The sequence below is a fragment of the Solanum tuberosum genome, unplaced genomic scaffold (assembly GCF_000226075.1).
Source record: "Solanum tuberosum cultivar DM 1-3 516 R44 unplaced genomic scaffold, SolTub_3.0 scf00092, whole genome shotgun sequence".
Taxonomy (NCBI): Eukaryota; Viridiplantae; Streptophyta; class Magnoliopsida; order Solanales; family Solanaceae; genus Solanum; species Solanum tuberosum.
In genome coordinates this window covers 1-18116 of record NW_006239019.1, presented here as the reverse complement: position 1 = coordinate 18116, position 18116 = coordinate 1, and the positions used below count along the sequence as shown (strand labels likewise).

Genomic DNA, 18116 nt, shown 5'->3' with positions numbered 1-18116 from the left:
AACATATAAACTAACAACATACAAAATTTGAATTCTGGGAATGAAAGATTCATTTTCTATCCACATCCTTATTCTTTTTAGGTTATTTTGATCTTCTCGACGTGGCTAAAACATGACTAAATTAAAAAATATATTTTTATTGGTTCAATTAGTTTCTTAACAAAAATAGACTGATCAGGATTCTTGTTATTTTTTTGAATGTACGTTAGATTTGAGTTATTGACGGATCTGTATAATCCAACGGCCTGTTTTCAATTGGTTTATCATATTAGCTATGGAGGGAACAAGCTCAAAACTCGGTGTGAATTAAGCTTGATCAAACATTGATGGCGAGTTTCAGCTTTGTTAGGAATTGCTTAATTGGTAATAATCTTGAGTTTCTAACAAAATCTATCCAATTTCTTTCTTAATTGGAGTTTATTGCTGTTTGCTCTAATGCAACCAATTGAAGCGATATCTTCAAACCCTTCCCATAACTTGGCGAACCTCCTTTCAAAATGCATTCGAACTAATGATCTCAAGCTGGGGAGACTCATCCATTCACGGCTGATAAAGACAGCGTTAAACTTTAACACATTCCTCGCCAATCGATTGATTGACATGTATGCTAAATGTAGCTCTGTAGAATATGCGCAACAGGCATTTAATGAAGTATCAAACAAGAATGCACAATCTTGGAACACAATACTCTCAGCATATTGTAAAAAGGGTCTTTTTGGGGAAACCTTCCAGGTGCTCGATGTAATGCCTGAACCAAATGTTGTGAGCTATAACTCGGTTATATCTAGCTTAACTCATCATGGGCTTCCAGGAAAAGCTATGGGCTTTTTCAAAAGAACGCAAAGACAATGTGGGGATGAGTTCTTGATTGACGAGTTTACAGTTGTTGGTGTGGTAAATGCTTGCGCATGTTTGGGTGTGTTGAGGTTGTTGCGCGAATTGCATGGGTTTGCGACTGTGATTGGTGTGAGGTTTAATCTTGTGGTTTGCAATGCACTGATTGATGCTTATGGGAAATGTGGCAAACCTGAGTACTCATATTCTGTTTTCTGTCAAATGCACGAGACTGATGTATTCTCCTGGACTTCGATGTTGGTTGCTTATATACGTGCATCTAGATTGGAAGATGCGTGCTCACTTTTTGATAACATGCCAGTCAGAAATGTGGTGGCTTGGACTGCTTTGATCATGGGGTTTGCTCAGAATGGAGAAGGAGAGAAGGCTTTGTGTATTTTTAAGGAAATGCTGGAAGAAGGTATTGTGCCCAGTGCATCCACTTATGTTAGTGTTCTAAGTGCTTGTGCAGACATACCTATTATAGAAAAAGGGAAGCAGGTTCATGGACACATTTTTAGATATACATGTTTAATTGATTTGCATAATGTGTTTGTAGTTAATGCTTTGATTGACATGTATTGTAAATGTGGAGACATGATATCTGCTATGACATTGTTTGGGAGGTTAGATGGGAAGGATCGAGTTACTTGGAACTCAATAATAATTGGGTTCGCTCAAAATGGGAATGGAGAGATGTCATTGTTCATGTTTGACAAAATGATTGAAGCAGGTACAAAACCAAATCATGTAACTTTTCTTGGGGTTTTATCTGCCTGTAGCCACTGTGGTTTACTATCTGAAGGATTCCACTATCTTCATTCAATGGAGAGGGAATACGGTATAGTGCCCCAATTAGATCACTATGGGATCTTGATTGATTTACTTGGACGGAAGAATAGACTTTGGGAAGCTGCGGAATTAATCAAGGGAGCTCCTTGGGGAACAAACAATATTGGAATGTGGGGTGCGCTTCTGGGTGCTTGCAGGGTACATGGGAACTTAAAACTTGCTAGAAGGGCAGCAGAAGCTCTATTTGAGCTGGAACCTGATAATGCTGCCAGGTATATTATGTTATCCAACATCTATGCAGCAGCAGGAAGATGGGATGATGCCCGCAGTCTGCGAAGGTACATGGATAACAGAGGATTGGTGAAAGAAGCAGCTTATAGTTGGATTGAGATAAAAAACATCAGACATAAGTTTGTCAGTAAAGACCAGTCCCACAGTGGGTCAGAAGAAATAAAAGAATTGCTAACTAAACTCATCGATCCAATGAAGGATGTTGGATACGTATTTCAAACTGAAAGCTCAATACTTTCTTGAAGATGATGCATTTTCTTGATATAATTGAAAGAGGTTGTAACCATGTACAGAGCTTTCTACTTTTAACGACTATGAGCTTTGGTGCAAACCAGTCCTTCTGAAATTTTGGGAAAGAAAAAGTGAGGCAGAATTTTTGTCCTTCCAGATATTATCACTTATCTTAAAGGTAAGAAACATGACCATCAGATGCTAGGCACCATAATACAGTCCTTGCTGCTTGAAGTTTCAGAGATGTTGATGTTATGAGCAGGAGATGGATCCATCATTAACGTGCAGGTATCCACCTATTTGGTGCACAGGTGATGTTTCTGTGCCTTGATTTAATGTTTTTCATTTTTGTGATAAGGCTGTGATTGTTCTTTCACATGGACCTGTTAGCTATCACAACCGTTCAGTTTTTTATGAACCACTGGCTTCAGGTTGTTTGTTTGAAGATCCCATTTCCAGCATCCAAATGTTTCTCTAGGGTGAAGTGGTATTGATAATTGATGACATGCCTATTTCTTCTCCTAAATCACGAGCTAGTTAAATTTCTTAATGTTGTTATTGTTGAATTCCCATTTTCTGTTATTACTGTACACAGTTGGTTATTACTGTTTAGAAGTAGTTAGTATGGGATTAATCTAGTTAGTGGTTAAAAGGGTAATTAGCTGTAATTGGATAGGGAATCAAAGTTAGTTAGAGAATGTATTTCTGGTGGATTGAATCTGAAATGTAAGTATATAAATAAGGCACAATTGTAACACTGATCAGATGATGAAATAAAACGATTCTTCTTCCTCTTTTCTAATTCAGTTTTCTTCCAGAACCTTCAATGGTGAAATGAGGTCTTTAGCTTAGAATTTTCACATGGTATCAGAGCAGGTTATGCTTGCTATCTAGTAGATCAGAGTATTGTTTCAATACAACAAAGTTGCGAAGAAGACGACAATGGCGAACGTGAGAATAGATTAGAATGATCCTCTCTATATAGGTCCATCAGATGCTTCAGGTGCAGTTTTGATTCCTATCAAACTCACTGGTCCTGAGAACTATGGAATTTGGAGTAGGTCAATGCAAATTGCCCTGTTAGGGAAGAGGAAATATGGATTTGTTATGGGAGCTTGCAGTAGATCTTTGTATCGAGAAGAATTGCATGAACAATGGGAAACCTGTAATGCAATAGTTCTATCGTGGTTGATGAGTGCAGTTAGTGAAGATCTTCTGAGTGGAATAGTTTATGCTACCAGTGCATATACGGGAAGACTTGAAGGAGAGGTTTGATAAGGTAAATCGAATGAGGATTTATCAACTGCATAGGGAGATCAACACATTATCACAAGGTACAGACTCTGTCTCGACTTATTAGACTAAATTGAAGAATCTCTGGGGTGAATTTGATGCATTTGTGCCTTCACCTAGTTGTGCTTGTCCAAAATCAAAGGAATATGCAAATCATCTCTATCAGCTTAGATTGATTCAGTTTCTCAGTGGTTTGAATGAGTCTTATGAGCAGGCTAGGAGACAGATTTTGTTGAAAGGTGTTACTCCATCCATTAATCAATCTTATGCTATGATTATAGAGGATGAGATTCAGCAACAAAATACTTGTGTGGTAACTGCTAATGCAATACCAGAAACAATTGCTATGAATGTTAACAGAGGACAAAGCTATAATCAGGGAAATCAGAATTACAAAGGATGAAGATGTGAATATTGTCACTACACTGGACATACTAAGGAGAACTGTTACAAGCTAATTGGCTATCCAGCTGACTAGAAAAACAGGAAGAAATCTGGTTTTAACAACTCAAAGGCAAGTCCATCCAATTCTCATTCTGGAGGACATGGAAATCATGGATATGGCAACTTTGGAGATCAAACAGGAAATCGCCTAGCAAACAACATTTCAAAAGATCATCCAGATCAAACTCAAGTGGCATCTACCAGTCATGAGGTGAATAATGCCTTTGTCACTAAAGGACATACATTCACTGATGGAGAATACAAGCAAATAATGAATATGCTGGGCAAAGACAACAAGGACATGAAGCAGGCCAAGTTGACAGGTATGGCTAATTGTTTTTCAACAAATGCTAGCTCACATAGATGGATAATAGATTCTGGAGCTTCTCATCATATAACAGCAGATAAACACTTGTTAGCAAACAGTAGATGCACAACTGATCCTCATCATGACAAGGTGAATTTGCCTACTGGTGATAAGGCCACTATATCACACATAGGAGAGATATTTCTGTTTGACAATGAAACTGTCAAAGATGTGCTATGTGTTCCTGATTTTAAGTTTAACTTACTATCAGTGTCACAGATAACCAGGGAACTTTCATGCTTTGTTTCCTTTTACCCTGACTTTTGTGTCTTCTAGGACCTTTACAGTGGCAGGGTGAAGGGGATTGGTAGGGAGGAAGGAAGTTTATACATACTCAGAGATGAACCTGACATACAGAACACTTGTGGAACTCTAAGTAATCAGAAAATAGTTGCAGGAGTATCACTGCAGGACTGTGATCTGTGGCATAGAAGACTTGGCCACCCTTCTTCTCATATTTTGAAATGCTTAGATTTACTGCATAGTAATAAGGATGTTGAACTACTGAATAGTTGTTTAGTCTGCCCTCTAGCTAAGCAGACTAGATTATCATTTCCTATTAGTAATTCCAAAACATCTGTCATTTGAACTTGTACACATGGATCTATGGGGACCATATAAGATTCCTACATTTGATAAGAAACATTACTTCTTGACAATTGTTGATGATTATAGCAGATATACATGGATTCATTTACTGCAGCTTAAATCTGAAACTATTGTAGCCATAAAGAATTTCTTATTAATGATTAAGAACCAATTTGGTCACACCATAAAGACAGTAAGATCAGACAATGGGACTGAGTTCTTCAACTCTCAGTGCAAGGAGTTATTCCTGAATTTGGGTATCTCAGATCAGAGTAATTGTCCTCACATACCACAGCAAAATGGTGTGGTAGAAAGGAAACACAGGCATATTTTGAATGTAGCTAGGGCAATCAGATTTCAGGCCTGCATGCCCCTCAGATATTGGGGTCTTTGTGTCAAAGCAACAGTATATCTCATCAACAGATTACCAACACCAACACTTAATGGTGGCAAGAGTCCTTATGAGATGATGTTCTCAAAATCCCCTAACCTTGGTCATTTAAGAGTCATAGGATGTCTTGGCTATGCATCAGTTATTCCAAGGAATGACAAGTTATCAGAAAGGGTAAAGTCTGTTGTTCTGATGGGGTATTCAGAAACTCAAAAAGGGATATTTGTTATTGGACCTACACACAAACAAGCTTCTGGTCAGTAGAGATGTTGTTTTTCAAGAACAGATATTTCCATTTGCTTCTCCACAACTTCCTAAAGAACCTGTTACAAGTGTGTCACCTTAATGTTTGAAGATCCTGCCTATCTGGAAGTGGTAGTACCAGAGGATTGCCCAAGGATTGCCCACCTGTTGTTCCTGTGGTTGCAGAGATTGGTGATGAGCCTGCAGAGATATTACCCAACATTGACAACTCAGTTGACACAGCTGAGTCAATAGATGCCCAACCACCTGAAACTTCTATTAGGAGGTCTACCAGGACAACTAGACCACCTATATGGATGACAGATTACTCAGCTCCTACAAAGGGACATAGTAGCAGGTATCCCATTGCTAATCATCTCAGTTATACTCATGTGTCATCAAAGTATCACAGCTATCTTGCCAAGTTTTCAACCTTAACTGAGCCTCAGACCTTTAAACAAGCTAGTACTGATGATAGATGGATTGATGCTATGAAACTTGAAATCAAGGCACTTGAAGACAACAAAACCTGGATGGTAGTTGATTTGCGTAAAGACAAACATGCAGTTGGTTCTAAGTGGATCTAATGGTGAGGTGGAAAGGTTCAAGGCCAGACTTGTAGCCAAGGGCTATAGTCAACATGAGGGAATACACTACCATGACACTTTTTCTCCAGTTGCAAAAATGGTTACTGTTAGATGTGTCATTGCTTTAGCTGTTTCAAAAGGCTGGTCTCTTTATCAAATGGATGTATACAATGCATTTTTACAAGGTGACGTGGATGAGGAGGTTTATATAGAGATGCCTGAAGGTTTTAGAACTCAAGGGACCACTAAAGTTTGCAAGTTGATCAAGTCCTTGTATGGCCTTAAGCAGGCCTCTAGACAGTGGAACATCAAGCTCACCAACACTTTATTATCAGCAGGCTTCATTCAAAGTTCTCATGACTACTCCTTGTTCACCTTGAAGAAGCCAGAGGGGATGGTTATCATTTTGATATATGTTGATGACTTACTCATTACTGGGGACAATGAGGCACTGATCAAAGAAGTAAATGAGACATTGCATAAACAATTCAAACTTAAAGATTTGGGAGAGCTTAAGTATTTCTTGGGAATTGAGGTGTTAAGATCCAAGAATGGCATCATTCTGAATCAAAGGAAGTACATGTTAGAGCTGATTTCTAATACTGGTTTAAGTGGTGCAAAAACAACAGCTACTCCATTAGGATCCAATTTGAGATTAACCTCAGTGGAATTTGATAAGGCTACTGGATTACATGGAGATGATGTATTAACAGATTGCTCAGCTTATCAAAGGCTGGTAGGCAAGTTAATGTATGCCACAATTACTAGACCTGACATCAGTTATGCTGTTCAGACACTTAGTCAATTTATGCAACATCCGAAAAGGTCCCATTGGGAAGCAGCTGCCAGGGTGGTGAGGTATCTGAAAGGAACAGTTGGCCAAGGTATTTGGTTGAAGGCTCAACCTACCACAACATTGACATGTTGGTGTGATTCAGATTGGGCTGCTTGCCCTAAAACTAGAAGATCAGTTACAGGGTATATTGTAAAGTTTGGAGAGTCTATAGTGTCATGGAAATCAAAGAAGCAACAGACAATATCTAGAAGCTCAGCTGAAGCTGAGTATAGAAGCATGACTTCAGCTGTAGCAGAAGTAACTTGGTTGATAGGGCTGTTCAAAGAGCTTAATGTGTCTATTCAGATGCCAATCACAGTATTGAGTGATAGCAAGTCTGCCATTCAGCTAGCAGCAAACCCTGTGTTTCATGAAAGGACCAAACACATTGAAATAGATTGCCACTTCATTCGAGACAAAGTCAAGGCTGGTGTAATCCAAACAGTGTATTACTTTTGTTAACAAAAGGGTTGAATCATACTCAACACTTGCATTTGTTAGGCAAGCTAGGTGTGCTTAACATTCTGCACCCTTCAGCTTGAGGGGGAGTGTTGAATTCCCATTTTCTGTTATTACTGTACACAGTTGGCTATAACTGTTTAGAAGTAGTTAGTATGGGATTAATCAGTTAGTGGGTTAAAAGGGTAATTAGCTGTAATTGGATAGGGAATCAAAGTTAGTTAGAGAATGTATTTCTAGTGGATTGAATCTAAAATATAAGTATAAATAAGGCACAATTGTAACACTGAGCAGATGATGAAATAAAACGATTCTTCTTCCTCTTTTTTAATTCAGTTTTCTTCCAGAACCTTCAATGGTGAAATGAGGTCTTTAGCTTAGAATTTTCACAGTTATTCCTTAAATATGACAATTCCTACAGGTACCACGATTTACTAATTTTGTCTCTGCTGTTGCTATTGATCGCAGGTTATATCTGCATTCTTTGACTTAAGCACAAAACCAGTCTGCTCATAGTTCACTACAGCAGTATGAAGAAGCTGGGATAGGCCAACAGCCAAATATAAAGTCAACAGCTCTGAGGTATACTGCTATCTCTATTTGAATTTTTACTATGGCAGTTTCTGAAACTCTGGTTGGTGTACCACTTGTACCTTGTTAAAATTCAGCTCTTCTAATCCTGATCCATCTTGCCTCTAGCTTTGCATTTAATTTTGACAGGGAATATCTATTGTGTTGGTTCACTTGCTTTTATAACACTTATATTAACTTACCTTTGAGACATGAAATTGACAAGCACTCTTTAATAATCATTCTTCAAATGTGAAAAATAATGGACTGATAAGTTCTCTTTAAGCAAGGCTAATTTGGTTCTTAGAGATTTGATATGAGGATTCTGTAATAGATAAGGGACAATTTGTTGAAGCTTAAGCAATTTAAAACTACTAGTTTACTTCTAGACACTCCAGTGGTTTAGGAATTTGGTTTCATTTGAAATGGTAGCGTTACTCAGAAACTTTCTGAGTATTAATATATTCTTCACAAGACACTCTAATGGTTTTGGAATTTGGTGTAGCTTTACTCAGAAACTTCCTGAGCATTAATATATTCTTCACAAGACAACACTCCAGTGGTTTAGGAATTTGGTTTGTTTTGAAATAGTAGCTTGTGAAAAAGTTTGAGTATTCAAGTCAAAATCCGAAGAACAATCAGTGAAGTAGTTTGCGAATATTATAAATCATGTGGAAGCCTTTACACTATCTATGTTGGATTATCGTATATTTCTAACATAACCCCGCTCTAGGTTAAATAAGTATTTATTTTTTTCTTTTTTTTGTTTCTCATCTGCTTGATTCTAAGGAACCTGCAGTTGCTCAGCAAGCTGAAGGTTGTCTTGGAGAGAGTAAAGCAAGAAGCTCAATGTGCATCATTGAAAGAGAGAGCCCCGGAGCAACGTAATAGGCAGAGACTATACACAAGTGGCTAAAATTGGAGAGCAAACAGTTGTGGGAACAGACTTATGGGTGAAGGAACGAGCTAAGAAACGTTTGGCTTGTGACTTACAAACGAGAAAATAAGCTTGCAAAAGTTTATCTCTGATACCATGAAAAAAGTCGAGCATCCTCATAAAAATTTAAGGCTATAGGTGGAGTAGTCCGCGAGTAAAATCAATCTAATTGATTAACCTTTATACATCTTGGTGTGATGTTTTAATCTTCACACATCTTTTTTTTTTCTTTTTTCACATCTCATTCTAATGAATCTTAATTTTCTCAATAGCTCCTCCCATTGTTTAAGAGTTAATGGAGTTGTTTTTCTTTATTTTCGGGCTGATTGGATTTAATTTTAATTTTTAACCTATGTCATGATGACATATTCTTTGATGGCATGATTGGTGCCTTGATATCCTTTGAAAGAAAAATCTCCAATACAATATGAAAATTTGAAAAGAACAACAATAGTATAATGAAGGCAGAAAGCAGCCATGACTTTTAAATTTGGACTTGGACAAACAAAGTGGCGGGTGACAGACAACCTCTAGATTAGTTAAATGCGGTTCTCTATATTTGAAATTTTAGTATCACTTATTAAAAAATAAACTTTTCTTTATTTGTTACAAATACTCCATTACAACACTATTCCGATAAAGACTCGTTATCATGGCTTGTTTAAAATATTAAAATGTATTGGAATCTCTTTTTTAACTAACTTTATGTCAAAATGACAGCTAAACCAAAAATATGTAATGATTATTAGAAGACAAAATAAAAAGATTAGAAGATAAAAATTTTTAAATTTATTAAATTTAAATTTCACAATAAGTTAAAATTAGATAAATAAATTAAAACGAAGTTAGAATATATCTGTGTCGGCACAAAAAAGGTGTTAATTAAGATGACAGGAAAAAAGGTTCGTCATCGCGTCCGTCAGGTCCGGCTTTCCAAAAATTTTAGTATATATATATTTGTGCTGAAAAGAAACAACAATATTGAAACTAAATAGAAAAAAAATAATATATACACAGGGGAATGCAAGTAGCGGCGATGGCGGCTCAACCAGTGATCAAGGTAGCTGGGCTTTGCGGTTCCCTCCGTAAAGGTTCCTACAATCGCGGTCTCCTCAATGCCGGTATACTTTTTTTTTTTTCGTGTTTATTTTTAAAAATTATAGTTTCAGTATATGCATTTGGTGCTTCCGTGCTTGTAATTGCAACTCATGTTGTGTGATTGTTGGGCTTAGCGATGGAGATATGCAAGGATTCTATAACGGGAATGGAGATCGAGTACGTCGACATATCGCCGTTGCCGTTTCTGAATACGGATCTTGAGGTGAACGGGACTTATCCCCCGGTCGTCGAGGCTTTTCGTAAGAAAATTGAAGAAGCTGATTGTTTCCTTTTTGCTTCTCCAGAGTATAATTACTCCATCACAGGTATCCAACTTTTTTTTTTTTTTTCATTTTTCTCTAATTGATGCTCCTTAGTCTTTAGCTACCTTGAAGTTAATTAGACTTAGAATGATTGTTAATTTTGGAAATTTTACGATTGTTAGTCTAAATTTAGGTAAAAATTAGAATAGTATGCAAGGTTCCTCGAATCAAAATTAGCTTGGTTCTGGAGAAGGAGGATAAGAACATGACAACTATGAATTGGCATTTCCAATTTATGCTTTTATTGGTCTGAGATTTGATTACTGTAGTGCTATTCCGACTTCTAAGTATGCACGGAGAATCTGAATACTTGTTATCATGCATGATTATTTATGGTGAGCCACAGAGCTTGTTATATCGAAAAAGGAACAAAAGGAAAAGAAAATTAAGAAAATGTTGAAAGCTAGCAAAAGGAAAATAAAATAAAAATAAAAACAAAGGGAAAATAATTGGTGTTCTAGATTGAGGAGATTCTAAATGGTTTTGGTGTGAATTCAACCCCATGGTCACTATTGCTAATTAAACACACATACTTAGTTGGTGCAACTTTAGCTTTTGTTTGATAGAGATTGAAGCAGGAAGATGCTTCAAATGGAAATGGTTCTTTTGCAAAAAATGATAGCATACATAAGCTGTACTTGAAACTGTTATTGTTATAGAAAAAGTTCCGCATTAGCACAAAATGATAATATGAAAAATATTTGTTATGCGTGATATTTATCTCATTTAGGTGATTTGTAGGATGAGCTTCTTTAGAAGATCAATGAGAGCAAAATTAAGAACTTGATAAGATACCCTTTATATATATATTTAAAAAAAGAACTTGATGGGATACCTAACTAAATGTATTTGGCTGTAAAACTGTGAATAAATGAATGTGGTAACTAGCTGGAACTTAACGTCCAACATCTATAGACAGCTGAAATACTCCCAAAGACTCTTCAAGTTAAGGTGCGGGAGAGATGTCTTCTCAGCTTTTCTTTCAGGTTGATATGATGAATAGTTAGTATATCTTCTCTTATGTTCTTTTATGGGTTAACTTGGTTCATCTGATTGGAGGAGTGAGATTTAAATGTGTTGTATCTGTTACTACAATGGGTGTGACCGCTTGAGTTGAGGTAATCATAGTCTGTACATCTTAATACAAACAGAGAATTTGGTCCCCTAGTTTAAATCCAAACCATTTTAATCTGAAAGTATCGTAGATTAGGCTGTGGATATGCAAGTAGCTATAGGTTGGTAAACTAGTGTTGATGGATTTTTACTTCTTGTGATGACACTCTTGGTACTGATGACTATCATTTTCCTGCTCCTTGGGTAGGACCATTGAAGAATGCAATTGATTGGGCCTCCCGACCTCCAAATGTTTGGGCTGATAAAGCAGCAGCAATGGTGAGCGCTGGAGGTGGCTTTGGTGGAGGACGGTCACAATATCACCTCCGACAGATAGGAGTCTTCCTTGATCTTCATTTCATTAACAAACCTGAATTTTTCCTGAACGCGTTCCAGCAACCACCAAAGTTTGACAGTGATGGTGTGCTGACAGATGAAGAGACCAAGCAGAGACTCAGAGCAGTTCTTTTGGCTTTACAAGCACTTGCCTTGAAACTCAAAGGCAAGTGTGAATAGTTTCTACCAGTAAATGTGGTCCATTTCTTCATCCAATGTGGATGGTAAAGAATTGACATTTCCACCTCACATGGGAAAAAATATCTACTTATAGACTTTTGAAACATCTGTTCAGTTGATTGAGCGTGTTAGCAGGATTTAAATTGTATTCAAAGTTTCATGGTGATTGATGTAATGGCTCCAACATGTTTCTGTCTTTCGTTTTCTGTTCTGTCAGCATTACAAAATATCATCAATACATATACTTCGAATAGACTAGTGGTCCAACATGTGTTCATACCCAAGTTCAGCTCACCCCTTGATACTTTTCATGGAAAAAGAAGAAAAATGACAACTTTTACAACAACTGTTTTGTTTTAGAAGTAAGTCACAGTGTCAAAACTAATCGAGTTTGAAGTCATTTTTCATGAAAAAAAATTATCGTGCATATTTTTTAATGTTAAGGATATAATTGGAAATAATTCTCAACTTAAATTTTGAATTCCTTTAATAAAATAACAATTATTTTGAAATAATATTTTTAAAACTAAAATGACAATTAGGATGGAATGAAAGGACTATACTTTTGGTATTAATAAACATGAGATGACTTGCAAGGCACGTAGCGCTTTGCGATGAACGAGGACTCCCTTTATTGCTTGACTCAAGCACACGTTCATTTGACACAATTCTTATGAAAAATTTACTTATGTGGTGGAATTCTAAATTTGACTATTTCTACTCTATGTAGTTATTTAATACTATTTGAACTTAATTTTAAGCTTAATACATTGATAACTCCTTAAATTTTTGAGAAATTTTATTTAAATACTCGAATTAGAATGTTTGTTAATTGATCACCTAAATAAATGACTAAGGACTCGTTTGGTGTAAGGGATAATACCAAATAGTCCCGGGATTAAATTATAGTACCGCTTATTTGTTGTTTGGTTGGCAAGTTCGGGATAACTTATCCCGGGATTAATAATTAGTACCGGGATAAGTTATCCCTCTCCTTGGGTGGTATAGTAATCCCGGGATAACTTATCCCGGGATAAAATAGGTAAATGACAAAAATGTCTCTTTCAACCCTTTTGTTGTATCACTTTTTACCTTAATGAAGGGCATTTTTGTAATAAATAATGTCTAAATTATATTTTGAATATAACAACCAAACACTCAATAAAAAATAATCCCAACACAACTTATCCCATCATAGCTAATCCCAACATAACTTATCCCAACATAACTTATCCCATCATAACTAATCCCAACATAACTTATCCCAACATAACTTATCCCAACATAACTTATCCCATCATAACTAATCCCAACATAACTTATCCCAACATAACTTATCCCATCATAACTAATCCCAACATAACTTATCCCATCATAACTAATCCCAACATAACTTATCCCATCATAACTAATCCCAACATAACTTATCCCAACATAACTTATCCCAACATAACTTATCCCAACATAACTTATCCCATCATAACTAATCCCAACATAACTTATCCCATCATAACTAATCCCAACATAACTTATCCCAACATAACTTATCCCAACATAACTTATCCCAACATAACTTATCCCAACATAACTTATCCCATCATAACTAATCCCAACATAACTTATCCCAACATAACTTATCCCAACATAACTTATCCCAACATAACTTATCCCATCATAACTAATCCCAACATAACTTATCCCATCATAACTCATTTTCAAACCAAACGACCCCTTAAGTGTTCTCATTTGAACTTTCAAGAGAAAACAATCTTTAGTGTCTGTTTCAAGTGGCATTACGTAGATAAGTTAACCATTTAAATATGTTATTTCTTTTAATTATACACATTAGCCTCAATAAACTGTAAAATCTCAAACATGTTTCAGTTGATGCTGATGTATATACAATAAAGGATGAGATGACATGTTTTATGTGGTTAACTTATCAACGTATTAATGGATATTTGAAAATACGTACAAACTTTTTCTTCAAAGTTTGAATAAAAAATATCTAATAATTTTTTTTTTTTTATCATACGTTCACTTACGTGGAATAAGTCGTAATTCGTGTTAATTTTAACCTCAGTCACGACCCCTGATATACTCTATCATTGCATGTCATTTAATCAGACATGTTTACTTTGAATAGTGCGACAATTATATTTACCTTATATATGTTGTATGGGTGTAAATTTATTTTTGATCCTTTATATACACTGCTACACATAAAAAGTCCTCCATGTTTCAAAGACACTTTTAGTCCTAATTAAGCTAAACATAAAATCTATAATCTATAATAATAACTAACATAAAAAAAGGAATATTAAACTGTATTTTTGTATGATAGAAGAGACAAAGAGTGGAAAAACAGTCAACATCCACTAAGCTTAGTAGAATCATATCTTACGTAAAAAAAGATTCTGAGAATTTAAAAACAACAATATAGAATAATAAACGAAGCAGCCATGACCTTTCTTTGTTTGGACAAAACAAGTGGGTGGAGATAATAACCTTTTTTTTCTTTAATCCAAAACCCTGAAAATGTTGAACAACAATCATACTAATAATAATATTAATAACTACGCTTCAATTCCAAACAAGGTTGATAGGAGACAATTTTCACCGGTAGAAGCTATTCAGACTTGCCTTTTGAGTCTCAAGGCAAATGCCTGTAAAGCCAAAAGGACTGCTTTGAGTTTGTGCTTGGTTTCTTCATGTATCAGCACACCGTTGCTGTCAAACTTTGGTGGTGACTCAAATGCAAACACAAAAAGTTCAGGCTTGTTAATGAAATGAAGATCAATGTAGATTCCAATTTGTCGAAGGTGATAGTGTGCTCGTCCTCCACCAAAGTTACCTCCCGCACTCACAATTGCTGCTGATTTATCCGCCCAAACATTAGGAGGTCGAGATGCCCAATCAATTGCATTTTTCAACGGTGCTAAATAAAAAAAACAGAGTAAAGAGTAAACTATATTGTTCAAATTTTATATTCATAAATTCAAAATTCTAGCTCCGACTCTAGGAAATTGGCCTAGTACCTGTGACGGAGTAATTGTACTCAGGAGAAGCAAATAAGAAACAATCAGCTTCTTCAATTTTTTTACGAAAAAACTCTACATCATCTGGATAAGTTCCGTTCACCTCAAGGTCCTCGTTTGTGAACGGCAACGACGATATATCGACGTACTCAATCTCCATTCCCTTTATAGAATCCTTGCATATCTCCATTGCTACGCGCAATTACAAATCATCAATCACACAATATCATTAGAAGGTTTTATATCTTAATTGTTCTGCTTAGAAATGTGGTGCAGTATTTGTTCCTTCCTTAATTAAAATTCGAGCCTTAGCTATAGAAAAATTCTTGATTTCCGCATTACCCCTAAATGAAGCCCTATTCAGCGTGAATCTAGATTAATTGAGCTCAAATATGAATACTAAACACCAGATGGAAAATAAAAAAATAAAAAACAATTCTTAAAAAGAGAAACAGAGGAGGGAGAAAAAGTGTACCGGCATTGAGGAGACCGCGATTATAGGAGGCTTCACGGAGGGAACCGCAGAGTGCTACTACCTTGATTACTGCTTCAGTCGCCATCGCCACTTTGGTTATTTTTATTTTTTCTTTCTTTTTTTAGTCTTCTTCTTCTTCTCTTGTAGTAATTACTTACTTTTTAGCATCACAAATTTATATACACGAATTAGGAAGACCTGACGGATGCCATGACGAACAGTGAAGATTTTTCCTGTCTTCTTATGAATACTATTCATTTGTATTCATCAATCATTTGGTTGGACTAATGTATGGATTAATCACCAAGATATTTATATATTAGTATTTTATACCGTGATTAGTAATCCATCTTTTAATTATGAAGTGGATGAATTAAAAACTTAAGATTTTTAAGAAGTGTTACCTTTTTCAAAGTAATTACAATTGAGGATATAATAGGTAAAAAAAATTGTCTTTTCGTGATTTGTCAAAATGGATAACTAAAAAAAATGAACAAGTAATTAGGAATAAAAGGAATAGTTATCAAAATTCAATCATAGGAATAATATTAAGAATTTAATATTTGCATAACTCATATCTAACCAAATGACCCTTTAGTTTTCCTTTTATCTCTCCACTCTTTTAAATTGAAATCAGGAGGGCTTTAATATTGTCATACTTTTTTCATTATCCTAAGCTGAAAATATTTTGTTTGACCAAATTACATATTAGTCGGAATGCGTATACAAATAGAGGTATAATTCACATCCATAAACCGGCTCAAGTGAAGATGACTGTTCAGATTTTATTAAAAGCCCATGATTCTCATCCTATACCGATGTAAGATTCATTCCATTCATCCCCCTTCACATCAAGACACAAACATTTTTTATCTGAACTTTTACCGCCTACCACAATTTGTCAAATTACAATTAGTTACGAATATCTACCAGTACAAAAAATAATTAACGGTGGTAATTATCTATTGTTAAATATTATTTTTTCCACATAGATAGGGGTTTTCTATTAAAAAAATAATATAATCTTTTGGGCAAGTTTTAAACTGGGTCAAATACCAATATATACCGGCAACAAAGAAAGAAATTAAACAAAATGGTCACATTTATATGAAATGTAATGTATTAATGTTGTATAAATAGTATATACCGTGTGTATATGATGTATTAAAGACATATATACATACATATACATGATCTATACAATATTTATATATTACATCCGTTCATTTTTCTCAATCAACAATTATATAATTTTAAATTTTGTGTTCAATCCAACATTGTCAAATGTCACAAAAAAGTGGAGAAAAGGAGTAATCTTCCATAATAATGAAATTGAAAATGAAGTATTAGAATCAAGATAATTAGAAAAGGGATCAATACATGTTAGAATCAAAAGAAGAAAAGGAAGAAGGAGAAATCATCAAGATGGGCCGAATGCACTTCGGCAGAAATAATTCGTTCTCCTGTCAATGAGGGCCCAGCCCATTATCAACAATTTTGAATTTGATAATGGACAAATAATTGGGGCAAGTGTGCAAATTCCGCTTTTGAAATCGTTATTTAATTTGTACTATTTTTTTTGTGTCGTAAGTTTATCTCTTTTGGTAACAACTTCAAACATATGCTATTGAAATTGAAAATTTATTTCAATTTTTAGATATTTTTGTAAGAAATGTGACTTTTGTGAAGGCCAAACATGATATATTTTTGCCTGAAGTTTGGTATGTCTTGCTAATATCAACTTCATAGATTATTTATTGAATTTATGGACTTGACAAGACCAATCTTCGAACATCTTTTACTAAAGTTTTACCTGATTTACCAAAACTTAACTTTAAACATTTTTGACTGAAATGATAAACCTTGACAAAATCAAATTTCAAACATTTTTTCTAAAATAACCACTTTTTCATTACTCACCCCATCTACAATCAGCTTTAATCTAAAAAAAAAATACAGTCTAGACTGATACACTTCAAGCATAACTACAAGTCTACAACCTAATTGACAATGTAATAATAATAACACCTAGAAGCTGACAACATTACAATAGCCAAGATTCAATACTTCTTATGATCCTATTCAAATTAGTCATGATATTATGTCAGTATATAAATATCTTTTTGATAATATTATTCAGGACTGAATCAAATCGCAATATAATACTATGATAATGTATAAATATTGAGATAGTATTGTAAAAAGTTGAAAAGTACCTTATTCTGTGAATGAAGCAATCCTTTATGATATCAGGCTAGTATATAACAATTGAAATATATAGTTATTGCATCTAAATAAGAAATTTAAAAAAAAATACTCCCTTCGTCCCATTTTATATGTCATCTTTTTACTTTGCGCTTGCATTAAGAAATGATGTAACTTTATCTTTCTACCCTTATTTAATGTTATCTTAAGTCAACTTTATAATAAATGATGAATACATTTTCAAGATTAATTAACTACTCTATCAAGGGTATAATAGGCAAAATGTGGTAATTTATGCATAAATTTTATAAAATGACAAGTCTTGTGGTCTAGCTATTTATAGTAAGGAATGACATATAAAATGGGACGGAGGGAGTACACAATTACAACTTCTTTATTTTAGTTTTGGAAATTTATGTGACTAAAAGTGACGGGAACTGATTTTTTATTTTTTTTTGGGAAAAGGGTCAAAAATACCCCTCAACT

At 34.9% G+C, this 18116-nt stretch overlaps 3 protein-coding genes across 4 annotated transcripts; 2 read left to right on the top strand and 1 right to left on the bottom strand.

Annotated features, from left to right (window-relative positions):
* Nucleotides 1-236: 236 nt before the first annotated feature.
* Nucleotides 237-9384, top strand: LOC102582858 (pentatricopeptide repeat-containing protein At2g13600-like). 2 transcript variants are annotated; one of them, XM_015308896.1, is made up of 3 exons: nt 237-2436; nt 7824-7937; nt 8715-9384. In XM_015308896.1, the coding sequence occupies exon 1, from the start codon at nt 436-438 to the stop codon at nt 2158-2160; it is 1725 nt and encodes a 574-aa protein (XP_015164382.1). In that variant the 5' UTR covers nt 237-435; the 3' UTR covers nt 2161-2436; nt 7824-7937; nt 8715-9384. The 2 variants fall into 2 exon arrangements, 1 of the variants encoding a protein (XP_015164382.1); XR_001473474.1 differs by lacking the exon at nt 237-2436 and adding an exon at nt 7657-7723.
* Nucleotides 9385-9859: 475 nt separating this feature from the next.
* NAD(P)H:QR (NAD(P)H:quinone oxidoreductase-like) lies at nt 9860-12111 on the top strand. The gene is made up of 3 exons (NM_001288523.1): nt 9860-9983; nt 10095-10286; nt 11605-12111. Exons 1-3 carry the CDS (start codon nt 9899-9901, stop codon nt 11910-11912), a joined length of 585 nt encoding a protein of 194 aa, NP_001275452.1. The 5' UTR covers nt 9860-9898; the 3' UTR covers nt 11913-12111.
* Nucleotides 12112-14296: 2185 nt separating this feature from the next.
* On the bottom strand, nt 14297-15654 carry LOC102582189 (NAD(P)H:quinone oxidoreductase-like). The gene is made up of 3 exons (XM_006347592.2): nt 15426-15654; nt 14951-15142; nt 14297-14850 (listed from the first exon to the last, which is right to left on the bottom strand). The coding sequence occupies exons 1-3, from the start codon at nt 15508-15510 to the stop codon at nt 14546-14548; spliced, it is 582 nt and encodes a 193-aa protein (XP_006347654.1). The 5' UTR covers nt 15511-15654; the 3' UTR covers nt 14297-14545.
* Between the last annotated feature and the right edge of the window lie 2462 nt (nt 15655-18116).